We start from the raw sequence: 13,045 nt of genomic DNA on the forward strand, positions 1-13,045 counted from the left end.
TTCTACCCTGTTATGTTAATAAGCGCCCATATCTAATTTTATTAAATAAAATACAGAAAGTTTGTCACCTCTGCCTATTTTTAACATGCATAAAAGTCGAGTACTGCTAGAAGGACAGCCTCTTATATTCATACAAAAACCGCAAAAAATTGCGTACTGCTGGCAGGACGCACACTCGTCGAATTGTCCTTCCGGAAGCTCCTTCCGGCAGGACAAGGGTTTGGACGTTCTATCATTAAGAGTGGAAAACACTCTCAGTATCGCCCTGGTGTAAGGCCACCATTCAGAATTTAAACGTTGCTTGAAATGGCTTTAGCCGTGTTTGGTGACCAGATGTGATCAACCAGGTACTCCCCTCACAACATTCCCCATTTGGGGATGCCATAGTCTCACTGGCTCCAGACGGTTGGGAGCAGTTGGGATTCTTGTGCGGTATTTACATTAAAACAGTATTTTACTAAAAGTTTATCATGAAACCTGTTAATTCATTCGTTAAGGCTTGCAATCCCGTTTTCAACCGGATTACCAATAATTTCTATAAGAGATTCTTTTTTATCAAGATACTGCTAAAAATGTGACTGTATGACCATTTCCTAACAAAATATTAGTCAGTCATTCAGAAAATATCTGAACACGTGTTCGTGCAAGCGGCCTTGTCCGAATAAATATAATGAACGAGATGCAAAAATATTATTATTTTAAAGAACATTCCGACTTCTTCATAACATATTATTTTATGAAATTTGTCGATTCATTCGTTAAAGGCCTCCAGTCCCGTTTTTATCAGTAGGTTTTTTCTCCGTGTGAGTGGGTTAATTTTCCCTTCCATCGGGCGAAATCGATCAAACTTTTTCAAATGTCGAATTTCTTTCTTGCATGACCAATTTCGCTAGCTTGTCTGGGGCCTAGGAGTCGAAAGACGTTTGTAAATTGGCGGCATTAGCATACTTTCAAATCGATGTCACACTTATAGTAATTTCTGTTACCATGCCTCCCTAATGCTCGTTCTCTCTGTTATGCTCTGCAAGTGTGCTCTACCATAATGTATGTATAATGCCAATATAACACTCCCATAGTTACAAACGTATGGGTAGAACTACACATGTCATAAAACCTAACCTAACCTTTCTTGAAATGTGAAATTTGTTTAGCACGCACTTTAAAATAAAAGCTTTTTGTCTTAATTTAAATGTAATTTCAGTGTAAATTCATTCATGTGTAATTTTGTCCATATGTAATGGCAGGTAAACTGGAAAGCTCGAAGCAGATGGCGCTGGTCTGGTTGGATATAATTTTGTCCATATGTAATGGCAGGTAAACTGGAAAGCTCGAAGCAGATGGCGCTGGTCTGGTTGGATATAATTTTGTCCATATGTAATGGCAGGTAAACTGGAAAGCTCGAAGCAGATGGCGCTGGTCTGGTTGGATATAATTTTGTCCATATGTAATGGCAGGTAAACTGGAAAGCTCGAAGCAGATGGCGCTGGTCTGGTTGGATATATTTTTTAGTGTTTCTTTTATATATTCAATAACATTATTATTCAATTTATACAAAGCAGTTTATTTATAAACAAGTTCTGTTGTGCCATTATTATTAACAGTTGTCACGCGTAATAATAATTACTCAGCAGAATGAATTCATAAATTAACTTTTTATTAGTGAATAAAAAGTTAATTTATGAATTCAATTCATTGAATAATTGTGTTATTAAAATGGAGTTCTACTAATTAAACTCGATAACATTTTTTTTCAAATATTATGATTTGTAAAAAAATTGTTGTATAGAATGATTTTACTGCTATGTGATACGGCGTAAAGGATATTGTGTTTAGGTTAAAAAATATTTAAATGGTTGATAAATATGGTGGTGGCACTCCAAGTCAAGGAGTTACTAAATAAACAATTGAGAAATATAAATGCAAAAGTAGTTGGAAAAGGGAAGACTTGGTTTAGCAGAATAAAATGAGCAAAAAGCTTTGCTAATTAATTTCTGATTGGCGACAGAAATAACATTTTTTTACGATTTTTTGAGACAATTTGAGGTTAACTCTGTTTAATTAATGTCTGTGTGAAATGGTGCTTATTTTATATACAGTCTTTTCCAATAAGAGGTGTTATTTTGATATTCAATCGTAAAAGATCAATGGTTTCGTTGCTTGTGTGGCACGTAGCGCCGTCTTGTTGAAAGTAAACGTTGTCCAGATCAATACCATCCAATTCCGGCCATAAAAAATCATTAATCATCTCTCGATAGCGCAATCTATACACCGTAACTGTTGCTCCAGCCTCATTTTCGAAAAAGTAAGGTCCAATGACTCCGCCGGACCATAAACCGCACCAAACAGTCACAAGTTGAGGATAGAGAGGCTTTTCAACGATAACTCTTGGGTTTTCCGAGCCCCAGATGCGACAATTTTGCTTGTTGACGAAGCCACTGAGGTAGAAATGGGCCTCATCACTCAAGATGATTTGCATTTGATTCACTCAAGTGAATTTTAATAATTTCAATGCATTGTTGAAGCGTGTATCGTTCCATTTTTATTAATAGCGTAGTTTCTACTTGCCAAATTTCAAAAAATGACAGCTTCAAAAGTAACATCTACCGAAATAGCGGGCTATTTAAAATAACACCACTTATTGGAAAACCCTGTATATATTGCTATTAAAAAAAGCCTTTGGTTCAATTTGGACTATACTTACGATTATAACAGATTCCAAAATACTTATAGAAGAAAATGTTTATTGTAAATTCGAAATTTTGTTATTGGCTTATACTCGTAATTATGTATTTGTAAGGCTCAATCCACAATTGTCTTAATTGTTCATTATTTGAAAGCTTATGTCCAGACATTTTAATTACTATTATTACTATACTTTCGCCCTAGCATACAAATAATTGTTGACATGATACCCACACCAGCGCAAGCGACTGACACCGTTTCAGATTACATGCTATTCTGGCAGTATAATTTCCGTACGTGACATTCGTATCTGTGTAATTTTGCCTTGACACCCAATATACCAAGCCAACGGCTTACAACGTTTCAGATTACATGCTATTCTGGCAGTGTAATTTCCGTACGTGACAGTCGTACCTGTGTAATTTCGTTTTGACACCCGATATACTTTCATATACTCTGTTCAGCAGTGCACTTCGTTCTTGAATAGATCTCTCAGCAGCGCTTGCTTAACGAATTTAAACTGACTTTCTTGTAGACCCTTATTAACTTCAATACAAAGTTATATGCCGATATCTTTATAAACTAATAGTGTCTGTATATCTTTTGAATTTTCGTATATTTCTGTTGTCGTCTCCTATTGAAGTTGACTACCAACTTGACAATCCTCTCCCTGCCCAGAATAACTACAGCGAAACTGCCGGGGGTACCAGCCACTTTATTATTGACTGAGCACAGCAAGGTCTTGTTTTAACTCGACCGTTCGGCATTTCGTCTGTCTGTAAATTTATTCATACGTTCCGTTTTATAGCGGTGGCCGTGTTGGATATTGCATTTTATCCCACCAAAGTTTGATGAGCATGCATCCTTGCCCGCACCTGCCTGAAAAAAAGTTTGAAAAAAAATTTCCATTGAGATGGTAACGTTTCCTTAGATCAATTGTAATTCTTTATTTGGAATTTTTAAATGTTGCATATAATATGTTGTTTAGAATTAAGTAGGTACCTATTATTAAATGTTTCAATTTCAGAGAAAATTTCGGGTTTGATTTATGAAGAACGGATTGTTTCACAGAATTTGAAATCAAATTTCAAAGTTCATTTACTGTGAAGGTTCTATTCAAGTTCTATTATTATATAATTATTGGCCAGTTACTTCACAAAACTGAAATAATAACAGAACTATAGAGAAAATTAGCAACTTTTTTCTTCACGAAGTGTATTTAAATTCTTTTTTTTTTACGAAGACGAATAAAGTTATGAATTCAAATTAATCAATATAGCTGTAAAACTTCCCCAAAAGTTATCTTCACATCCCCATTGAAATGAAATAATTTTTTAATGGCTTTTTTTTCAAGAAATTTGTGCAAAGTTTTTGGGTTCTGTCAATGGAGGAATTTTCATTGTGTCTATTTCCAGGCTTTTAATAATGGTTCCAGTGACGTCAGCAGGAACATAACTAAACCGTGTCAGGGGTAGGGGACAGGGGGAGGGGTGGTTTAAGGCTTCAGGGGCCATTCAGCCTGGGTATTCTGGAATATTCTGCAACGCGCAGGTTGTTGACCTAGTTCATAGCACTCCCTGCTTTCATTTTACACTTAAACTGGTGTTTTAGATTTATTACAGACATGTGTTTTACTGACAAAAAAATAACTGTCTTACGTATAAAAATAATATAAACATTTCTCTGGTCTAAATTTGATAGACGTAAAATATTTTAGCAGTGGGTACCTTCCTACCAGTTTAAACCTTTTAATTTGTCCTCGTAAATTTAATATAATACCATAATTACATCGATGTACTTATATTTATTGAACTGCCTCAGTAACAAAATTTTGCATTTGTTTAGTGATAAATTGAAAATGTCCACTGACATTTTGAGGAATACATGTGGTAGTTAATCCCAGAATTATTCACTGAAATAAATCTCCACTTCTTGTATTGTTTAATTTTTATTACTATCATTTTTATTAATAGGCGTATTTAAAAAATGTTAATTTTGTTCTTCTGTTGACTTTTAAAACATATTTTTAATCCTAAAAATAAAAATTGTTTAACTGAGGATCGAATCTTCCTCCCCATGGACTGGAGTCAACCGCTATGATATCATCAATGTCCGCTTTTGTATGCGTGATAGCCACCAAAAGTTCCTAGAATGCTTTGTCATGGGTTCATTTCCTTATTTACTTCCAAGATTTGCATTAATTCATTCACGAAAACCAAATAGATGAATTTAAAAAGGTCACTTGACCATTTTTGCGCGTGTCATTTAATTAATGACTTGTATCACCAATAAAGCTCCACCAATTTCCTAATATATTTCACAAATTTTTCAATGACTAATGATAGATAACATGCGTATTATTTTCAAAAGCTTTCGCATTTATTTTACCGACCTAAATAAAGTTGGGGATGAATCACATGTCACATGCCCAGTGGGTCAAACCGCTGCGTCGCGGCAGAAGTAAACATTGAAAGAAAACCCATTCAGCGGTTCACCCTACCCCCCATCGCTAGGGAGCATATTTATTATAAGGCTTGAATCCATTCATACCCCCACGCTGGCTCTCCCACTCCTCCGCCTGCCCTGTCGCCCCTGCTGTGGGGTGGGGTGGCCAACAGGCCTGTTGGCGCCGGGAATTGAGATGAATCCCTCGGGTGTACTTTTCTCGCCGTGTTTTACCGAGTTGCGGAGGCTGGCTTTTGACCAAACCCCGCGACATCCGCGGGGTGGCGAAGAAATCATTCTGAAAAATCACTGAATTATATTATAGCAGTGTTGAGACGGACGAATTCAGATTTTTTATTGTACGTCGCTAAGTTACTTACCATCTTCGTCATATGCACAGTGGTGGATACAAAGGATGGAACTCTACACAATTATGTATCCTCTATATGACTCTCCTCGGTTCATCCTCACTTATTCTCTTTTTTATATTTAAATTATTGTATGACAAAGAAATCGTCAATTTATAGTACAACGTTTCAAAGTTTTGAATAATATATCTACTGTTATAGAAATTTCATTCAATAGCGCCATTTCTCTTATCATGCTATGCTGTGCTAAAACATCTATTTTGTCGAGTGGTATCTTGAACAAGTCGTGGTGACGACTACGGTGAAGTTTTCAGGCACGCAAGCCATAACATTCCAAAAAGGATTCTGCTTTTCCGAAACTCGAAATAAGTGCATGATTAATTTGGTCTTACCATATCTTCTCCTGTACTTATTCGGCATCACATTATATTTATATTCTCTTCGAACTCATTTCTCCGTCCATCCGTTTTACCAAGCAAGCCACCCAGACCAACATTGAGCAAGAATATCGTGCATATTATTAGTAAATTCGGTGTCATCTTATCTTCCGTAGATAATACCGGAAGCTACTACATAACGCTGCACCGTCCTGCTTGTCTGACATGACAAATATTTGGGCGTCCTTTACGAGGAGATTAAAACCTGAGAGGGTCCTACACTCGCTGTTATTTCTTCCCCTTTACCATATTTTCGTGTAACATTGTGCCTATAATATAACTCCAATGATTTATCCAGTGTTTGTATTGACTTACAATTAGCGTTGTCAATTTGAAACTGATAAATGCAGAAAATAAAAAAAAGGTAACGGTCGCAACTGGGACTCGAACTTAGTTCTCTAGTCTTACCGGAACTGACACTCTACCAATTGAGATATTGCCACCTCATTACACTCATTATTTATTATATTTACAGAATAAAGAATATGGACATGTTTCGTGATCTAAATATTTGCCCAACCGGGGCGAGTATAAGTGAGACAGAGCGCTAGGCTGTCGGGCTAAATGAAACATCTGTTTCCATTCAAATTTGTATGGAAGGCACTTCTAGTTTTCTTCTTTATTTTTTGATTATCTAGGAACACAAACGACGGCTAGTTTGGGGTGATATAACCCCTTCCAAACGCGCTCAAATTATTATAAAATTTTATTATTGTCTTTATAATGTGGGAGTTCAGAGATCACACTCCTGTGTATGTCTGGCAACTGTCTTATTGCATTTTATCCTTTCCATTTTAGTGAATCCTAAAAAATATTTGTTTTGTTGTTCCCAGATCTCCCGGCAGAGTATCGACGCCTGCAAGGATTACTTCCGCGATGATCTCATCAAGACAGACTGGCAGCTCATGGTTGAGCTCAAGAACATGTTCCAGATCTTGTAGCCACGTGGCCCCAATCATACCCAGCAGATTGTCCAGCAAGGGTCCATGCTTACCTACCACACCTCCTTGCGACAGAACAAACCGTCTTACAAACAACCAACCAAGTGCAACGTTTCCTTGCTCTGGAAATCATTTTACTCTGCGTCCTGGGTGTTTTGGTTGCTTGCGTTAGAGATCTTGTCATTCCTCGTGAAGCGGTTCCTTGTTTCGAAGACAATTTTACCCCGAATTCGTTCCTTGCTTTGAAGATGATTTGATTCCACATGCTTCAGTGTTAAAATAATCTTTCTTTGCTTTGGATGCAAGTGTTTCCTTTCTTCAGTGACCGTCTTTATTGATACTACATCGCAACCAGGAATAATACTGGATAGCTGAAGTCTTCGTGCAATAAATAAATAATATAGCAGTATAACCACCTGAGCAGCTATTGTAAGTATGTTCTGGGTCTGTATTCTGAGTGTTGACGGAGATGATGTATCGAAGTTTTGAGTATTTTGACGAGATTTTTTGAACCTGTATTCTTGACTTTTTTGGGTCAATTGTGGTATTCAATATTTTTTTTATGATGTTGTTCATCTCAATTGATAGCGACATTATTATTATAGCTTGTACGAATATATGAATTGACAGGTTCGCCGTTTAATATTGCTTTTGTTGCCAAGCCGTTTTGAATATGCCGTTGTTAGGCATATTATTTATTTGATTAACAAATTTAATGAAAATTTTCTCTCGGCAGGAAAATTAAAACCATTCGAAAAGAAGCGTTAATATGTAGAATATTGTGATATCTGAAAAGATTTCGCGGTGCCACAAATTATACCTAGCTGTTCATTCGAGTTCGTGAAAAATTTTACTTTCTTTGAAAACTCCAGTATTTTCAAGTCATTAGATGTATATGAATATGCCTATATTTTGTACTTATTTATAGTGTGAGCGTAAATTGTTATTTTTATGCTTGTCAAAGATGTGAGCACGATGTTATTTGACCGAGTTTGGAAAAATAATTTTACAATGGACACAAAAATGAAACAAAATTAATTTTTGGTTATTCAATATTTTGTAACCTTTTTATTGCTTATTATTGATTCGTGTCGAGGCGTTTTATTTCCTTCCTACTAATTGTATAACTTGACTGCAATTTATTTTAATTTTAGATATTACTATCCTCGTAAACAGCAATCTTCTCTGCTTCTAAACTGCATAATATTCTGACAAACGTATTATTTTTTTGTAATGTGGACAATGAAGACCAGTTTCGTAATCTTAGCTCAAAGCATTTGTTGTCCTAATTTCGAGTGCATTTTGTGAAAAATAATATTCTTAATGGTTTTTCACAATCTATTATTGCTTACAAACATACTTTATAAAACATAATTATTACCTACGTAGAAATTGTACGCTCCTCCGTGTTTAAATTTGCACAATTTAACCTAACTTCCAGCTTAGTATCTATACTACGTAAACCATTGTTTCTACTTATTCTCGAGCTTTTTGTCAATCTTTCCAAAATTTCCTGAATAAAAGAATCCTGATCATCACCAACCATAACAAAATGAATAAAATTAAAAAATGTCGTTTCAAAAGGTCATTTAGATATATTCCAGTAAATTGTAGGTATTTTAATAATATTTTATGAAATGATGTATGGAAAGAAAATAATTTTTGCAACAATTATTGTGCGTATTTGTAAATGTCGTAGTTCTTAGAAAATGTATTTTTGATCTTCCGAATTGGACTTACTTTTTGTAATATTATGTAGTAAACCACCTGTATAATGTAATACACCTATATAATAACAAAATAGCTCTTCGATCGATTTGTTTGTCCATACTTCGACAACAGTTGTAATTTTTCTGGTGAACTTGTTAATATCAATCACTTGTAAAAAATATTTAATTATATAGGAATGGGATTTTATATGAACACCGATTTTTATTTCAACCATTTGTCCCATCATAAACCAACCTTTTATAGTCCCGTTTTAGTTAGAGAGGCTGGGTCAGCAATGGACAAAGGCCCATGAAATCTGCACAGGATAGGATAGGGATTATTGTAGAAAGCAATCACTTTGTGGTTTGACATATTTAATAAAATAAAATACTTTTTTGTTTTAAAACCACGATATTTATTAATTTAAGAACCGACCGGTTTCGCTTTACTTAAGCATCATCAGGGTACAAATTAATACTTATTAATTTGTACCCTGATGATGCTTAAGTAAAGCGAAACCGGTCGGTTCTTAAATTAATAAATATCGTGGTTTTAAAACAAAAAAGTATTTTATTTTATTAGGATAGGGATGCCTGAAGGCGCCTTGTTGAAGCGATGTGTAAATTAGAGAGGCTGGGCCTGCAATAGACAAAGGCCCATGAAATTTACAAATTTAAACAGACTATGGAGAGTCCTGACACCCGTGCGTGAACGGACATTTGTGTACAAAAGTCCAGCAGCGGAAAACAGACTATGGAGAGTCCTGTCACCCGTGCGTGAACGGACATTTGTGTACAAAAGTCCAGCAGCGGAAAACAGACTATGGAGAGTCCTGTCACCCGTGCGTGAACGGACATTTGTGTACAAAAGTCCAGCAGCGGAAAACAGACTATGGAGAGTCCTGTCACCCGTGCGTGAACGGACATTTGTGTACAAAAGTCCAGCAGCGGAAAACAGACTATGGAGAGTCCTGTCACCCGTGCGTGAACGGACATTTGTGTACAAAAGTCCAGCAGCGGAAAACAGACTATGGAGAGTCCTGACACCCGTGCGTGAACGGACATTTGTGTACAAAAGTCCAGCAGCGGAAAACAGACTATGGAGAGTCCTGTCACCCGTGCGTGAACGGACATTTGTGTACAAAAGTCCAGCAGCGGAAAACAGACTATGGAGAGTCCTGTCACCCGTGCGTGAACGGACGTTTGTGTACAAAAGCCCAGCAGCGGAAAACGCTCAATCCGCTAGATGGTGGGACTGTCACCACAGCATGTTTTTTGTGTAAATTTAGTATTTTTAAAATCTCGCAAATCCGCGGGATCAATTATTGCTGAAAATCCTGCCGGATTGCGCTACTCCCTACTTGTATAAAGACAAGTTCTGTTCCAGAATATACCTTCGGTACCTCCCTCCCTACCTGCATATAATAGGTACCTACTTCTTTCGTCCTTTTATCAACCGCTTCTTCGCGGAACTTTAGTAATATGTTCACGGATCATAAAAATAATTTAATGAAAAATTCATTACATGCAAATGAGCGTGAATCTGATTTATTTTAAAATTAAAACGCAATTTCATTCGGTAATCTGGTCGGTAGGGTTGCCATAACGGGTTATGGTAAAAGCGTTCTCAATCTTTTTTATTTATTTTAAACTCTCTGCTGACTGAAAATAGTGTAGAATATTATAGCATATTAAGGACGGGTTGTTTCGGAGAATTTGAACAATTCATAAAATTTCAACGTTCATTTTCAAGTTCTGTGAAAGATTTTTTCAAGTTCTGTTTTTATTTCAGTTTTGTAAAGCAACTAGCCTACAATGATATAATAACAGAACTTGAATAGGACTTTCACAGAACCCGAAAATGAACATTGAAATTTGAAGAATTGTTCAAATTCTCCGAAACAACCCGTCCTAAGTTTCAATTCTGAATGGTGATCTTACACGAAGACGATACTGAGAGTATATTCCACTCTGGAACGTGCCATGAATATGTACCTAAGTTATATTATTTTCAAAAAACAAAAATGAATCAAATAAATTTTATTTTCAAATTTCTCATGGAGAATAAAATCTTCAGCTAATGCCGCGTTCTAATTTTAGTTGATTAACTTTTATTGAACGACGAAGATTGAACAACATTTCTAATTAAAAACTCGATCAAATTTGTTGAAAGGAGATTCACACTTGTCAATATGCTTGTACCTTAGCGTCATTCAACAGAGAATAGATTAACTAAAACTGAAACGTCTGAACAAGGCATTATAAATATTATCATGTGTATGACTTTAAGTTACCTACCCTTAAAGGTCTTTTCAATGCGGCCACCCGCAGGATATTTGCTTAGTCATTGCTGTCATTGCTGGCGAGGGAGCAAGCCGGCGCACAGTGGGCTGAAAATCGCCTTTCATAGAAATAGAGACTTGAATTTTCAAGGGTATGTTTTTGGCTAGAAATGGATTCTGCTGATCATTACTATGATATAAAATTAAAATGAATCATTAACATAAAAAAGTTTTTTTTTCAACTTGAGGATTTTATAAAAAAAAATGAAAGTTGCGCCACAGTACGAAGTATGTCAAAAAATACAAATAAATAGTAGTATATCTGTGTGTAAGGATAGAATCGCCAACCTTATGATTCCAGAGATAGCCTCATTTTTAATGTCAGTGCCATACAAATTTTTCTTTAAAAAATGATAACTCCTTCATTTGTACACGCAATTGCTTCGTACGAAATTTTATAGCATAGTAATGATCAGCAGAATCCATTTCTAGCCAAAAAATACCCTTGAAAATTCAAGTCTCTATGTCTATGAAAGGCGATTTTCAGCTCACTGTGCGGCGGTCAGTTGTTGATAATTTTATAGTATTACTACTCACTATCCACACATGTGTAAGGCCATATTACGAGGAACAAAAAATAAAATGTTAGGTACCTACGTATTTGTTAATCCAGAGGAAGATTTATTTATTTATATTTGGATACACTAAATATTATGTAATCCAATTAAAGGATTGATGGAAGGCAGAAGAAGATTCCTCCCTTCGTGGCTTTGTAATCTGGGTAACTGATACGAGCTGCAGGCTGAGGTTACCCCGACGATAGCCCGTTACCCGGTAACACTACTTATAGATGGAAAGTTAAATACAAGTAAAGTATGTAATAATATTATAGCAAAAAGGTAATCGTAATAAGATTTAACATCGCACAAGAATCTCAACTACCCGAAGCCAGTAGGACAATGGCATACCCAAGAGGAATGTTGAAGTAAAAGGGGAATGCTGGGATCAAATATTAATACTAGGCTATTCAGATGAGATCACCAAACACGTCTATTTAATTTAAAACTGTTACAGGCATAGACTAAATACAACTAGACAAGGCATAACCATTGAAAAATAACCTCAACACAATTTTGGTTTGGTTTACGTGCACATTTATGAAAAGGCGCACGCATTGTGTCGCAATGCGAAATGGGCACTGTGCATTGCGTTTTACCTTTTGTTGGTCTAGTCTAGAGTTAAGCTATTTTGCTTGTCAGCGATGTAGGGCAAGTTCATTTTTTCAATCACAAAAATAACCCAGTTCCAAATATTTTAGATTGTACCTATCGCGGACTTTATTTTAGAAAATGTAATCTAAGCTATCTGAATGCAAAAAAATACAAATTACAACAACAACTCGGTAATAAAATGAACGCTGTTCCTTGGTTTCGGTTGGGTTGTTAAATTCATCTCCATATTTGTGACGTACGCCATGTGCTGTCATTTTTAAAATGGATTTAACTAGACAGGGCTAATCTAGTATAATACATCAATGGTTACAGGCAGTGGCGGCCAGCTAATATGTGCTCCCGAGCGCCGAACAACCAACAAGATTTCCGACATGGCTAATCACAATACGAAACTCGGTTCGGTTATAATATCTCATTCAAAAGGTACCTACTTATTAAGCGCGCTTAACTTGCAGACCGACTTTGACTTGTGCCTATGTTCGTAGCAGTTCGTTTTCGATTGCGATCCAAAATTTAACTGCTTTGTCGCATATTCTGTGGAACAGTCGAAAGCGTGGGTCCATACCATTACATACTATTCTTTGCAAATAATACCATATCAAGAACGGCGTTCGGAGTTTTACCACCACATCAGAAGGAACGGTTTATTCAGTAGAAAGTTAAACTAAAACGCGTATGTTTGATATTATTGTCGATATCGTTGTTTCAATTTACCATCTGCTATTTTTCAGCGAATGTTACGCTTCTTCGATACAAGCATACAGGATAAAACTTGTCATTAAGAGATGAGTGATGGTCAGATTTCAGATTACTTATTATCAGTTCAGTCAGTACTCGCCGTTGCCAGGCATTGTCTCTTGAATTTAAAACTTTTCTTACTTTGAGAAAGTTTTGAAGTTTAATTGCAGGTTATATCGATCTTGTATATATCAATTATTAATAAGGCATA

General features: G+C 36.0%; 1 protein-coding gene across 1 annotated transcript in view; it reads left to right on the forward strand.

Moving 5' to 3' along the window:
• The window catches only part of eIF5B (eukaryotic translation initiation factor 5B), a 194,473-nt gene extending 185,694 nt beyond the window's left edge, over positions 1 to 8,779 (forward strand). Inside the window, exon 16 of the mRNA XM_089631702.1 lies at positions 6,766 to 8,779. Coding sequence (XP_089487828.1) covers positions 6,766 to 6,873 — 108 coding nt within the window. The 3' untranslated portion in view covers positions 6,874 to 8,779. The remainder of the gene's footprint in view (positions 1 to 6,765) is intronic.
• Positions 8,780 to 13,045: the final 4,266 nt, after the last annotated feature.

This window comes from Hesperophylax consimilis, chromosome 5 (assembly GCF_061612785.1).
Source record: "Hesperophylax consimilis isolate HC1 chromosome 5, BYU_Hcon_1.0, whole genome shotgun sequence".
In the NCBI taxonomy this organism is placed as follows: domain Eukaryota; kingdom Metazoa; phylum Arthropoda; class Insecta; order Trichoptera; family Limnephilidae; genus Hesperophylax; species Hesperophylax consimilis.